The 14,329-nt window shown below is 45.6% G+C and overlaps 2 protein-coding genes across 2 annotated transcripts; one reads left to right on the plus strand and one right to left on the minus strand.

Moving 5' to 3' along the window:
• The first annotated feature begins 310 nt into the window (after positions 1-310).
• Positions 311-1,765, plus strand: LOC120955159 (arginine-hydroxylase NDUFAF5, mitochondrial). Its single transcript, XM_040375718.2, has 2 exons — positions 311-680; positions 738-1,765. Exons 1-2 carry the CDS (start codon positions 511-513, stop codon positions 1,597-1,599), a joined length of 1,032 nt encoding a protein of 343 aa, XP_040231652.2. The 5' UTR covers positions 311-510; the 3' UTR covers positions 1,600-1,765.
• On the minus strand, positions 1,620-12,118 carry LOC120955158 (CDK5 and ABL1 enzyme substrate 1). Its single transcript, XM_040375717.2, has 5 exons — positions 10,045-12,118; positions 6,317-7,202; positions 6,057-6,247; positions 3,273-3,477; positions 1,620-3,187 (listed from the first exon to the last, which is right to left on the minus strand). Exons 1-5 carry the CDS (start codon positions 10,524-10,526, stop codon positions 3,047-3,049), a joined length of 1,905 nt encoding a protein of 634 aa, XP_040231651.2. The 5' UTR covers positions 10,527-12,118; the 3' UTR covers positions 1,620-3,046.
• Between the last annotated feature and the right edge of the window lie 2,211 nt (positions 12,119-14,329).

Genomic DNA, 14,329 nt, shown 5'->3' on the forward strand with positions numbered 1-14,329 from the left:
TAGTTAAATGCCTATTCGTTCATTAAAAAAAAGATTATTAGTACTTTAATGCCGTTTATTTCCCGTTTTCTTTACAAAATAAAATCTAAAAACTGATCGAAAGTGCTCGATTTGCTAGCACTGCACAGTGAAATGTTCTTTAGGTTTGTTTATGAAGAGATAATTATTTTCTGGTTTTTGGCAATTTTAGGGAACTTTAAAATATATTAAAATATGAAATAAAGTTATTCATATTACACTGTTAAAATTTACCAAACTATTACTCCTGCAATGTCCATTTAATTTGACCTTAGGACAACACGCAGTGCATGCGGTTTCAGATTGTTGACAATTGTGCAACACAAACAACACATCACCGCGGAAAGGAGGGCCCTCAATTCTACCTCCTTTTCCAATTTTTCGCTTTTTATTGTTAAGTAAAATGAGATAAAATAGTGTAATAATTGTTACCTTACCTTCAGGGACTGTGTTTAAGCAAAACAGTTCACTGCTCGAAGCAACCGGCACGCCATGCGACCGCCCGGTGTTAGTATGCGGTTATGTAAAATGTTCCCACTGGTTGGAAATGTGGTCCGGAATGCCGGTTCTGCGACATTGCACCATCGATCCTACTGCACGCCGGTTGTAAATATTTTCGATCGCAATGTGAAACGTCTGCAACGGGAACGAGCTGCCAAACGGTACGAGTTAGAACCGATACAACAGAAGCATTTAATAACCTTTTCCTTACCTCGCAGTGACGATGTGGAGCTGTACGATTACATCAAGGAGGAGGTGGGCTACCGGCTGGCCGACCGTATCTTCGACATCAAGCGCCAGTTTACGAATGCGGTCGATCTCGGTGCCGGCCGTGGGTACGTCACCAACCACGTGCTGGGCGAAACGGTCCAGAAGCTAACCGCCATCGACCTCAGCCCGGCAATGCTGGCCCAAATCAAGGGTTCGCCCGGGCTGGACTTTAGCGTGCGCGAGATGGACGAGGAGCGGTTCGCGTTCGAGCCGGATTCGCTCGATCTGGTCGTGTCCAGCCTGAGCATGCACTGGATCAACGATCTGCCGGCCTGCTTTCGGGCGGTGAATCGTGCCCTCAAACCGGACGGCGTGTTTATCGGGGCCATGTTCGGTGGGGACACGCTGTACGAGCTGCGGTCGGCCCTGCAGCTGGCGGAGCAGGAGCGAAGGGGCGGTCTCGCGCCGCACGTTTCCCCCTTCACGCAGATCCGGGACGTGGGCATGCTGCTGAACCGGGGCGGCTTCACCATGCTCACGATCGACACGGACGAGCTGGTGATCGGGTATCCGTCCATGTACGAGCTGATGTTCGACCTGCAGGGGATGGCGGAGAGCAATGCGGCGTTCAACCGACCGCTGCACGTGGGGCGGGATACGCTGATGGCGGCGGCCGCCATTTACCGGGACATGTACGCCCGCAAGGAGGAGGGCGTGTCGGCCACGTTCCAGATCATTTTCTTCGTCGGGTGGAAACCGTGCGCTAGTCAGCCGCAGCCGGCAGAGCGCGGATCGGGCACGGTTTCGCTGAAGGATCTCGGGAAGGTGATGACGCCAAAGGGTGGCGCCAGTTCGGGATGCAAAAGTTGAGCCGGAAATCGGGGTAGCGGTTTAAAGTTCAAGACCACGTTTATTAATGTAATATATAGGAAAAGGATGGTGGTGCAGAAATGTTCTTTTTTTGGTTTGCAAGTTTTTTTTATACCCAATCACACTATTCACTATCGGAGCTGACGACAACAAGAAGATAGAAAAATGAACAGCACAAAAACACGCTCCTGCGCACCTACTTTGATGTCTTATTTTCAACGCGTGTCTCCCTTCCCAACCGTCGGTTCCTTGTTTTGTTTTTTTTTTTTGTTTAAACTCAAACTCAACGTAACGAAATTACTTATAAAATAAGTGATTATAATATGTGTGTAACGAAGCAATAAAATAAAATAGACACTGCGAGACGCAAAAAAACTAACACAAAAGTAACGTAATTCCATCTGAAGTACTTGAGCGTGTAGATCGTATCCATACATATATCAATTGTTTCTTTTTTTAGTAATAATAGTTATAGCCAGGTTTTATAAACCGATTTCCATCACCTTGTTTTTGTGTTGTTTTTTTGATAATGGTGCTTTTTACACAGTACCGGTAGCATCTTTAAGAAGGCTAATAATTGCCCCGCCTAATATGGTATAAAGAGGAGAGTGAGAGGGAGAGAGAAAGAGAGTCCCTTTTAACATTTCGAGGGGTGGAAACAAACAAAAAAGTGTATTTTTTCCTCCCAAAAAAAATGAACATGGAAGAGCAAATAAAATAATGGAAAAAAATCGTTGAAACTGAAAAATCGAGATTAAAGTACATCGGTGGAAAGATCACTTAGCCGTAAGTACAGTAATTCCCTCTGGTTAAGCTACGAGTAGTTACGCTACTTCTAGGAGGAGAAAGGAGCGAACGAGAGCGAGAAGCGAGGGAGAGACCTGTTAAGTTTGTTTTTTTTTTGTTTCTGTGTTAATAATTCTTATCATAATCTGCAGTGAAATTATTACTTTTAAAGTACATTTGCTTGCTGTTTGGAGGTGTTTTTAATTCACACCACTAAATGTATCATACTCTAAAGCACGCGCTTTAAACTGCATGTAATACGTTTTGTATTATGTGTGTGTGTGTTTTTGTTTTGTTTGTAATTTTGAAAACGTTCCTATACTACTATTTCACCATTGAAACGCGCTCCCTTGTGTAATAAACAGCCTTTTGTTGTGTTTAATAAAAACGTAAAATTTGCAACACCTTTCCTCTTCTTTTGCTCTTTCCTCGCTCTCCTTAAACGATGACACCACACACACAAACACCTCTTTAAAATAACTAAAACAAAATTAACACCCCTTAACAAAACGAAAGAAAAAGGAAAAACAGAAAATCACCCAATAAATGCCTCCTGCAGCATATGACACAGCGTTACATGGTTCGGCGGCTGGTCCGGGTTGTTGCGGGGCGCTCGCACTCCCCCCGCCCTCGCCCCCACCCAGGTCGGCCCCCGTGGCCCCTAGGACTCGTAGATCAGGCGCTGGTAGTGCGGATGGATCTCCTGCGTCGACACGTGCAGGCTGAACTCGAGCGCGACGAGCACGGCAAACTCCGACGCGATCAGCTCCTTGCGGTTCAGACGAAACACACTCTCCGTTTTCTACCAGAGTGTGTGTGTTTATAGAGAAAGATAAAAAAATTTAAATAAAAAGATAGGAAAAATGAGGGATTTAAGCCACCCTTACCTCAATCAAACTCTTCAGCGCCTCTCCCTTGATGTCGTTCAGCTTCGCGCTCAGCAGCAGACAGGCGCCGGCGCACAGTTTCCGATTTTCCTTGTTCACCAGCTTCGATAGGATCAGCTTCTCGAAGTACACGTACGCCTGCGAGATGGTCAGGAAGTCGATACGGTTGTCCAGCTTGTTGATGCGCTTCATCTCGCGTTTAATGCTGCCAGTAGAAAAGGGAGGAGGAGGACAGACAAAAAAGCGATTAATCTTTATGCTGATTATGTGCCGGTGTGTCGATGACCGGCATTGAAGGCGATTTCAGCACAGGCGTTGTGCTTCGTAAATTCGTAACTATTTCAAGGACGGTCACTGGTCTTCGCGTGCAGCGTCTATCGCGAGAAATTTGCATGTTTCGGTTTTTCGTTTCTTATCACCGGTTACAACTGGTTCCCTTTTTGGGGCGGTTCGTTGAACGGACACAGCCGCAAACAGCCGGCTGTTCGGAGGGAGATTGTTTTTTCTGCGTCTTTTTAAATTAAACAACAAATCCACAATGAAAACATCCCGGATTGCCCTTGAAAATCTAGTTTAAAGCGTGTTTTTCCTGTTTTTTTCTTACATTTTAATTTAATCATACAAATGAATGAGTACAAAAACACCCGGACACCCAACAAGGGCCACTTGCTAGGAAGACAAAAGATTAACGAAGAAAGTATGATTATCAAATGATTTACACCCCATCATCTTCTTCTGTCCACATCCATCTCCCAAAGGGTAATTAAAGCAGCAGCAAATCAAAACGGTAACGATGGCCTTGTTCACCCCGTTCGCAAACCAGTCTGGATGACGAGAAGTGTACCTTTCTCCTACTCCTACCCTGCTCCGGCTGATAAGAGAAGATTAAGGTGTAACCACAAACACACACAAGACGACTACAACAATACAATCGTGAAACAAACACAAAGCCCCATTTAAAAGGCCAAGCAAAAGGCATCTTGTGCTGAGCCTGGTGGTGGCTGATAAGCTACAACCCATCACAGCCAGATGGCCCGGGGAAGGGCAAGGAAACCGTTCATCAAATGTCGTCATAATACGGACAGGACAATAAAAAAAGAGTTTTGCAAATGTATTTTAAATAACGGTTTTGATTGCACACGTGACGGGCCATAGGGTTGCGGAGGAGCGATGAAACAAGCAAACTGCTCCATTATGTCTGCTTCGCCGTCATCATCACGATAAGATATCGACAGCATCGTACGATAGGCAAAAGGCGGTACTACTACCACTGTATCTTACGTGTGCATGGCACCCGGTGTTAGGGATGAATAACTTATAGCAATAAAACGTCCGTCTTCAGGCGCTTTTGTGTGGCTTGCGCAATGCAGTAATAAGAAAATTAATGAAATTAATCTTTTGAAATTCAATTTGTTGGGTAAAAATTAATCACGGGAAAAATGAAATTTTCGTAGGAATCGGTTCCGACTAGCAAAACGCGGTTTTCTGGAATCAGTTTCCGGATATTAGGTCCGGAATCAGTTTCCGGAATCGATTCCGGAATCGGTTTCGGAATCGGAACAGGCTATAAAATTGCTTCCGGAATCGAAATTGGCTCCGAAATCAGAATCGGCTTCGAAATCGGAGTCAGTTTCAACATCTCCATAAGAATAGGCGTTCGGGTCCAATGATGCTACGTATTTATAGCCACAAAGAATCAATATTTAATTGTAAACGATCCGTTCTCATGGATATTCCCGGACTGACTTCGCTTCTGAAACTTCTTATTTGAATTCAAGAACTAATTCTTATTCTGGAGCTAATTTAATGTCTGGAGTCAATCCTGATTCCTTTTCCAGAGCAAATTGCGATTCCAAGGTCGATTCCGATTCCGAAACTAATTCTGATTCCGGAATCGATTCCGGAGACGATTCCAGAACAAAATCTGGAGCAAATTCCGGAACCAATTCTGGAGCCGATTCCGATTCCTGAACTGTTTCTGATTCCGGAGCTGATTCCGATCCCAGAATCGGCTCTGTAGTCGACTCCAGAATCGGCTCCCGAATCGGCTCCGGAATCGTCTCCGGAATCGGCATCGGAAATCGACTCCGGAATCGCAATCGGTTTCGGAATTGTTTCCGAACATGGAATCGGAATCAGGTAGGTCTGATTCCGAGCTCCCATCACTAATAAATCATGTTCAGATGCTCAAAATTGCTTCGTAATTGAATAATTGGTAAGGAAATTCATAAAACAATCGATTTTACATCTCAAAACGGTTGCTGTTCCCCTGGCTGGCTTACCACTTGAAACAGAGGTAGGCCTGTAAAGAATGTGCTGATAAGGGCAGATTTAAGGGGGATCATTTGCTCCCCTCTTTTTCCCTCCCCCCAACGGAACAGGGCATAGCATCCGGATTGCAGCTGAGAGGGATCACTGGCAATCGGACACTCACAGGAAATGTCACCCTCAGGGCGCGAATCAAAGGCAACGGGAGGATGTGGTGTCGTCTGTCAACAAGCAACAGAAGCAGCACCCATCAGCACCAGCTGTACCGTTTGTTTTGTGATAGCTAATACCAAAACAAACAGCAACTCAAACACACATACACACACCACCCAAGCACCAACAACTGCGGGGTGGCATGTGATGATGGCGTCCATCAAGGAAGCACCATTTCTTATCTCTCTCTCATTCCACCCCATCGTCCACTGGGCACACAAGCACAGTAAGCAGTGGCATCAGCACAAAAAAGCACCTCTTTTTGTAATGGTCGAGTTGTTGTTGTTGTTGTTGTTACCGTACCTGCGGAGTTTGCTGAGCGTCAGCTGTATCTGTGGGAACCGCTCGCGGAACTGATCGTTCAGCTCCTTCTTCAGCTCGGACGGGCGCACGTAATCGATGACGGACGTGACGTACGAGGTGAACGTCAGCAGCGTCCGATGCTTGCCCGCGATCAGCTCCGGATCGTCCAGTATGTTGGCCGAGTACTGGATCTGCGAAAGAAGAGGCGGGAGTTAACCTTCCATTTGTCCATTCATTCTGTTTCGTCACCTTTCCCTTACCCCCGTAATGGATGCGAAGCCATCCTCGTACTCCTTCGAGATGTCCAGCAGCCCGGAGGACGGACCACTGCCCGCCCCAGTACCGGTCGAGGCGACAGCAACACCACCACCGCCCTGCGAAGGGCTGGCCGCGCTGTTCCGGTTCAGCGTGTCATAGTACCGCGCCGCGGCATGATTCTCCAGCGACGCAAAGTTCGTGATCTCGAACGCACTTTTGTTCGACTTTTCCGCGCTGGCGTGCTTCTTCTCCCGGTGGTAGGCCCGCGACGGGATCAGCAGATACCCGTACGATACCTCCTGCCCGACCTCGCCGCCCCGCTCGATCCCGAGCAGCCGGAACGCATCGAACGGTGCATCGGTGATGGAGGATAGTGGGCGCGCCCCGGAAGGATGGCGCCGGCGCTCACGGCGCAGCTCCGAGCGGGACGCTTTGCCCTTGCAGTACGGCAGCACCGAGAAGATGTGGCACGGTGCCTTCTTCGCCAGCAGCACGATCCGATCCTCCTGAAAGCCGCCCGGGTGGCGCCGCAGATCCATCTGGTTGTAGTAGCGCACCTCGCGCTGATACGCACCAACGCCACCGGCGCCAGCACCACCACCGTGCGGCAGCTGCTGCTGATCGTTAATGACGACGGTTTTGGTCGGCCGGCCCTGGATCAAGCTTTCCGTGCTGCTGTTCGTGTGCCAGCCGACGGGACGGTGGCTAGGATCGTCCGATCCACCACCACCACCGGTTGTGCCGTTTCCGCCGGTCACGATTGCGCCCGCACTCGTGTTCATCAGCAGCGATCGCTTGGCGCCCGTCGGCCGCTGCGTAGCGGAGTTAGCCCGCGATCGCTTGTCCGCGGTGTGATTCAGCCGGCCATCGTTTGGATTCCAATTTTCACTGCATTAGAGAAAGAAAGAGAGAGAGCGAATGAAAACAAAACAGGGATTAGTGCTTTGTAGACTGGAAACGACGTGCTGTAAGTCACGTAATCAATTGGGAGTAATGCGTTTTTGGAGGAGAAGAACATTTCGGCTATAAGCGAGTCGTCAAGGTGATTTTGTTCAATCTTTTTGGTATTTCTGTATTCATCTTAGCAACATTATAATTGAAATTCTTGTAAATTACGCCTCAAAAAACGCAAACTTGTTGCGTTAAGCGCCTTTTGCGTTACATCATTAATACAAAAACCCTTTAAAATAATACCCATTTCCAAGGCCACAAACCGGATAAACATACTTTAAACTTATTCCCATTCCAGCATTGGACCCGCGCTTGGAAAAGGAGTCTATTTTTAGCTTCTTTACGAACGCGGAACAGGTTGGCTGCTCTGAGTGCGTCTTGTGCAAAAGAAACGCACCACACACAACCACCACCACCATCATATGCGCAATCGGATCATGTAATCCTATCTTCCCCTCGGCAAGAACCCAAACGCCACAAGAGAAAAAGGCTTGCCCAATGGGTGGTGGCGCTGGGTTTGCCGGTATTACGTCTGAGGCCGGAGCAAAAGCGCATTCCATTTCCTTTTCCAGCAATAACAACACACCAGAACCGCCGCCGATGCACTCGTCGGGTGTGTTTGTGTGGACAAGCGGGTTTCGGTGTAGAATTGCCAACACGAAACGAACGAAGGCAGCAAGTTCGCCATCCAACGGCAGATGGTGTGCGTTTTTTGTTGGGCTTGGTAGGATTTGTTTTTGTTTTTTCTTCCCTTCCTCTGTCTGCCTGTTTCGCAATGTTCTTTGTTCGTGTTCGGTACACACACATACACGCAGGTATTTTGCAATAGGGTCAAGAGATTAGCGAACAAAACATAAGGAGACAGAGGCTGTTTTTCTTGGCCCAATGGCCCTATGTTAATCTAATAAACGGCAAAAAGTCTTTAACTTTTGCAGTGCAACGGGAATATTCTAAGTCGCCTGCTATCGATCAGAAGAAGAAAATAATGATGATGATGATGATGACAAGTCAGCCTAAGACGAAAGCGAAGGGAGTGTTCTTATATGTGTGTGCGTTTCTATATCTTTCCCTTCCGTTCTTTTCCATATCGCGCGATATAAATAGTGCTTCAAGGTTAAATAATGATCGCGATGGGCGAGTTTAATATTAGCAAGCATAAAATGCTACTCTGCTTCTGTTTCTATTTGAACGGGAAACATGATTCTCCCCGGTTGTTAGCCGCGAGGCGGCATTTTGAGGCGTACGATCTTCACGTGACTAGAGCGTGGATGGTTCACGTTCCTTCAGCGGTTTTTTTGTTGTTGTCAAGATTGTGTAATGTAATCATTTTGGGGGGAAGGTAATTATATTAAGAATGTCAAATTCTATTCGAGGAGTTCACTGAAATAAAGCGAAAAACTCTTTAGATGACATTTTCTAAAACAAAAATCCCGCTATAGAAGATGGGCTGCTTTTTTTAAATATATGTAATTGTATGCGCTATTTTGACAAGTTCTGATTTTACAGTCGTTGCCACTTAATTTTTAATCTAAATCACCTATTATTGTATGTAATTATTGTATCAATGTTTATCTCTAAGGCATCAATGTTGGACTGTGAGTCAATCGCTTTATATACAATATTTAATATAATTTAATATGAAGCTGTGTGTTCCGAAATTATTGAAATTAACTAATTACCTAGTGAAAAATTTCATAGATAGAATTTAAAATGTAACAACTGTTATGCCTATTTTGGAAGTTTTGAAGGAGTGAAAAATACTGGCATGTATTTTCAGGTGTAAAAAATGGCTTTAGAATAAAAAAAAATCATTATTTTTTCTCAAAAAACAATTAATTTACACGGTTTTTGTATTGTTCATGTGATGTAAAGTTTCAATTGGTAAAAATTTGCTCAAATACCTCGTAAAATTTTCATGATTCCTTCAAGAGTCAAAATTTGATAACTACAGACAAAATTTGATACATTTGACACATTTGATACAGACAAAAATAAGTGCTTTAGAGTCAAAAATTTATGCCTAAGAGCCAACATTTGATAACAACGACTGTAGTAGCATTTTCATAAGTGTTTGGGAACTGATCGATCGTGTTGCTCTCATTCTTTGATTGACCACAGCTCCCCAGTGAGTTCTAAAACTTCTGGGGTGCTTATTTGTATTGATTTTCCTGTGCCTTGTAAAGGAGAAATTAGCCTCATGTTCATAGAAAACTTTTGTTTGCTCTATTTCTTCCAGTGACTCGATTTAGCGTCCAAATTCAATATAATATAAGTGATGGAAAAGGTCACTGTGGCTTTGCTTAACATGAACGGTTGCACGAAATTTGATAGAAGTATGAAAACTAGTGTTTAAGGAGTTTATATTCCAAACAGATGGCCAATTGCCAATCACTGTGAATATTTTCTTGCTCTATTATAAAATAATATTAGATTACGTTCCTTCTTTTGGGACTCTTTTCATTTTAAAACCATTAAAAAACGAAGGAGAAATTCAAAATATGATCCAAAATACCACCAGAAATGGAGTTAAAATCGGTTTTATGAATAAACCATTCCATTAAAATCGATTCCAAAGTTGTTATGTTAGTGATGACGATAGCAATATAAAATACTGATCCCAGTCACGGCACCAAAAGATGAAAATGGTTGAAGAGATGAGTCCAAAAAACCATTGTTTTGAGTTTTGAGCTACATAAATGTGTGAAAAATAATCCTTTTTACAGGAAATTATTCCCCCTCCCCTCCTCCTCACCCAGCTCCCCACATCAACATTGCTTACCGATCCTTGAGCGGCGTCCCCTTGGCGGAGGACCCGTTGCTCACCACCATGTTGCCCTCGCTGTCGATCCGCTTGCCGGCGTACCGTTCGGGGCTTTTGCTAAACGTTCCGGTTCTGGCCCGTGCCCGCTGCGCCGGTCCGCTCACGCCGGCCACAGTACCCGGGCCCATCCCGGGCCCATCGAGCCCGTCGTCGCCCGGCTCCTCGTTGACGCCGCCGACGCCGCCGCCCCCGTCCAGATCATTGTTGTTCAGCGCTAGTGCCGCACTGGTATGGCAACCGCCGACCGCCGTTGGTACCGCTCTGCCTCCTGCCAGTGAAGTGCCAGCACCTCCTCCTCCGCCTCCTCCTCCCAGTCCGCCTCCGTGCAGCGGGCCGAGTTTCGTGTCCCGGTGGGTACCGTCCAGCGAGATGTTGGACAGAAAGGATATCGCAGCCAGTCGACGACGAATGCGGTTCCTGCTGTTCATAGAACTAGCCATGTATCGGATGCCGGATGCACACGTTTTCCCGTGTATTTCTCTCTCGCGCTCTTTCGCTCCTTGCCTCTGTCTGGAAACGCACACAGAATCGCTCGATCTCGCTCACTCGCTTTCAAATACGCAGCAAATTCGCGGCAGTATGTGTGTGCGTTTCTGATGGGCCGGCACGCTTGGATCAGCCCTTTTTCACGGTCACCCAAATAGGCGGCGACTCTCCTCCGGCCGCGTCAAGAAAATACAGGTTCAAAGGGGGGAAGTCGATGATGATGCGGCGTACGCCACAAAACTGGAATTTGACCGCACAACAGCAGCAGCAGCAGTAGAAGAGACACCGGTATTTTCGGGGGGGACAGCAGTCACACCAAACTCACCGAACAAAACGAAGAAGGGGAAAAAACCGCTCCACAGACACACACACGCACCCCGTCGAACGATCAAAACAAAACACACCAAAAACACACACCGCCCGCTTGCTCTCTCTCTTTCGCTCTCCTCCTCCTCTTTAGCACTCTTCTCCTGCTCGACTACACCTCACCCTTCTCACACACTCCCTCTTCCGCACGAGCTGCAAGCAGCCGTATATCAGTTCGTTTTATTGGGAATCATTTTGATGCGGTGTTGTTGTTTTCTGCCTGCGTGTGTTTGTGTGTTTTGTTCTCTGTTTTCCGTTGCGTTACACTTTTTAAGGCTAAAATGTCCAGCAGCAAAAGGCGTGTGTGTGTGGTTTGACTCTTTTGTTTTGCGGTACAATTTTTTTTTCTCGGTAATGGACGTATTCTTCGTGGTGCTGTGATTAAAAAAAAACACAAGAGACCAAATTTCCCTTTCCTTCTTTTTTGCTTTAAAGGCTCGTGATGCTTCTCTTTTTCTCTTACGGGGGGTTTCACTGCTGCCTGTCTCTGTCTCACTCACTCCCGTTGGCTCGCACGCACGCACGCTCGCTTGCAAATCACAGGTGGCGGAGACAGGGAGACGCAACGATTCTTGCGGGTAACAGCTTTCGATTGAATAAGAACCCCGCTGGTGGTGCGTGTAAGATGTGCGCCGAAGACGGTGGGAGGCGGGGTGAGTTGGTGAAGGAAAAACACTTTTGCTTCACCGTGCTCACGTTTGCTGCCCGGCTTTAGCGGTGGCCAGTGTTGGCGGCTTTGGAATGGGTATCGAAACGATGATTCAGCCCGCACACATTAAATGCACTTACAAAGCGGCCGTACCAGCACGCGCTCACCACACGATTTTCGCGTAACACAAAAACACATAAGAGTGGGTGACACAAAGAGGTGGGGGGAGAGGACACAAAAGACCACCAGAACCTCTCTCCTTCTTGGACGAAAAAACGCAGGCCTTGTATATTAGGTTCCCTTGACAAAGTGTTTTTTCCTCGCACGGTGCACGAGCATACTAGAGCACTGTTGGTGTTTGATTGTGTCACGGGTACGGGTACGGAGACACACAAATAGGCAACGGCCGTCGCTTCACACACGGAACACGGGGATACGAATGGTGATTAGATTAGAAAATTCGGAAACTTTATTATTCTTCTGGTTGCACTGATGGGTGAGCAAAATCTACTGCCCGAGTGAGACAGAGCGAGAGAAAGAGAGTGGGGGAAGTTCGTAAACATTTGATGGCTGGCGATGACAGTTCGGGTGGACCTGTTTATTACCGGTGGGTTGAAGTGTTGCACCGATGGTCGGGTGTTGTCTGTTCGCGGTTTCCACGTGATGATTTTCGAACATGGGTTTGAAACAGGCGTTTGCAGTGCAGTAAAAGTGTAAAATAAACGCAGTTCTACTTGTTGGTCGCAGACATGCCCGGCCTATATAGGCTTTCGAGACTATTTCAGCACCACGCAGCCGGATAGTCGGGGGACAGGGGGACGGTCCATTTGAGGCTTGAACCCATGACGGTCACGTTAGTAAGTCGTACCATTTGACGACTGTACCACTGGAAGCCATATAAAATGCACTGTTTAATGTGTTTTCCGGAAGGTTAAACCATACATCGTGGGACTATGATAAACAATTGATATCTCCAGCATATCAGTACGGTCTGCCTAATTAAGCATCAATGACTGCTAGTTCTTCTTCTTCTTCTTCTTCTTCTTCTTCTTCTTCTTCTTCTTCTTCTTCTTCTTCTTCTTCTTCTTCTTCTTCTTCTACTTCTTCTTCTTCTTCTTCTTCTGACGTACCACAAGACCGACCCCGGCTGTTAGTTAGCTGTTAGCTAGTTAGTTTATTTATGAAGACTTGAAATATCATGAATGCATTCATCTATTGTCAAACGTAAGGATCCGAACCTAAGAAATCAAGGTTCTAGCAAAAGATGCACTACAGAAATTTGGATGGCGTTAGTCTGAGAGGACCTTGAGAGGAGGATTTTGAAAATCAATAACTAAAGCACACGAAACATCACGATGTAGAACAACTTGAAAGATCTAACGTGGATGATATAACACGTAATGTAATTCCTTCGTTTGAGTATTTCCCCATTAATGTTAATATATATTTTTCTACAAACTGGGTGATTTTGTTAAGTAAAGGTGTTTCAACCAGATGTTACTTACGATTATTAAAACTCTGTAAACAAAATCAACATGTCTTCTCGTTTTACTGATCTTATCATCACATTAGATAGACCTGTAGTGTGAACCCGAGAAAGTATGTACATTTTGTTCCTAGTGATTTTTTATAACTTTGATGAGTAAATTTATTTGAAATTTTAATTACACTCGATAGCACTAGATATTTACGGATGGAAACTAACGGATGGAATGGTGCTTAATGGATTGTCACAGATATCGGGAGTGAAAAATGCTTTTGATCGCCAACTGGACCTTATTTTCGTAAACCAGAATGCTAAATCGGCCAGCTCAGAGATTTCTGAATCCAACACACCGCTTCTTAATCCTGACAATTACCATCCGGCATTAGAATTAGCAATATCAATTCAAACTTCTGTTTCTGTTCCGTTCGCTCGTTCTAACCCTAGAGTAAAACGTTTTGATTTTCGTAAAATGAACTTTGGTGCTTTTGAGCAATTTATGTTGAATTCGGACCTTAATTTTATTGAATCAGCCCCTTCTATCGACGATGCCGTGAATCAACTTAATCATGTTATCCTTTCATCCTTCCCTCTTTGCTGTCCCATCCTAAATCCTCCTCCTAAGCCTGCGTGGTCGAACAGATCCTTAAAAGCTTTACGAACGGATAAGAAGCGTAAACAGCGTGCATATATGCATACTCGCTCTCAACATGCCCAACGGGTATACAAATATGCTTCCACAGCATATCGTATTTACAACAGAGCGTGCTATAAACTATACATCATGCGTCTCCAATTAAGTTTTATCTCTGACCCTCGATCTTTCTGGCGATTTGCTAATAATCGTCGCAACTCTATCGGCATCCCTTCCATAATTTCCCTTGGCGATGAAGTGGCTGATACGCCCTCCAGCTGCAGCGAGTTATTTGCTAAACATTTTTCTAGCGTATTTGTGGACCCAGACTCCAGTCCAGTATCCTTATCTGATGGCTTAGCATATGTACCAAGTGATATAATTTCCTGCAACACAGTGGCTATCGATGATGAGGTCATTTACTCAGCATTAAAAAAATTAAAAAATTGCTTTTCGCCGGGTCCAGATGGCATACCCGCTTGCATATTGAAAAAATTCAGCACTTTGTTTGTTCCCATACTTAAACGCCTGTATGTGAGATCCTTTCAAGAGGGAACCTTTCCAGCTGTTTGGAAAATTGCTTGGATATGTCCTATTTTTAAAAAAGGTGACCGTTCAGTCGCTT

The sequence above is a fragment of the Anopheles coluzzii genome, chromosome 3 (genome assembly GCF_943734685.1).
Source record: "Anopheles coluzzii chromosome 3, AcolN3, whole genome shotgun sequence".
In the NCBI taxonomy this organism is placed as follows: domain Eukaryota; kingdom Metazoa; phylum Arthropoda; class Insecta; order Diptera; family Culicidae; genus Anopheles; species Anopheles coluzzii.

What these genes read in the sequence shown, in the direction of transcription:
- LOC120955159 (XM_040375718.2), top strand. Translation starts at nt 511, where the DNA reads ATGCGACCGCCCGGTGTTAGTATGCGGTTATGTAAAATGTTCCCACTG. An exon ending in CGGGAACGAGCTGCCAAACG is followed by an intron (nt 681 to 737) that starts GTACGAGTTAGA and finishes CTTACCTCGCAG; the next exon opens with TGACGATGTGGAGCTGTACG.
- LOC120955158 (XM_040375717.2), bottom strand. Translation starts at nt 10,526, where the DNA reads ATGGCTAGTTCTATGAACAGCAGGAACCGCATTCGTCGTCGACTGGCT. An exon ending in GGGACGCCGCTCAAGGATCG is followed by an intron (nt 7,203 to 10,044) that starts GTAAGCAATGTT and finishes TCTCTAATGCAG; the next exon opens with TGAAAATTGGAATCCAAACG. An exon ending in CGCTGAAGAGTTTGATTGAG is followed by an intron (nt 3,188 to 3,272) that starts GTAAGGGTGGCT and finishes ACACTCTGGTAG; the next exon opens with AAAACGGAGAGTGTGTTTCG.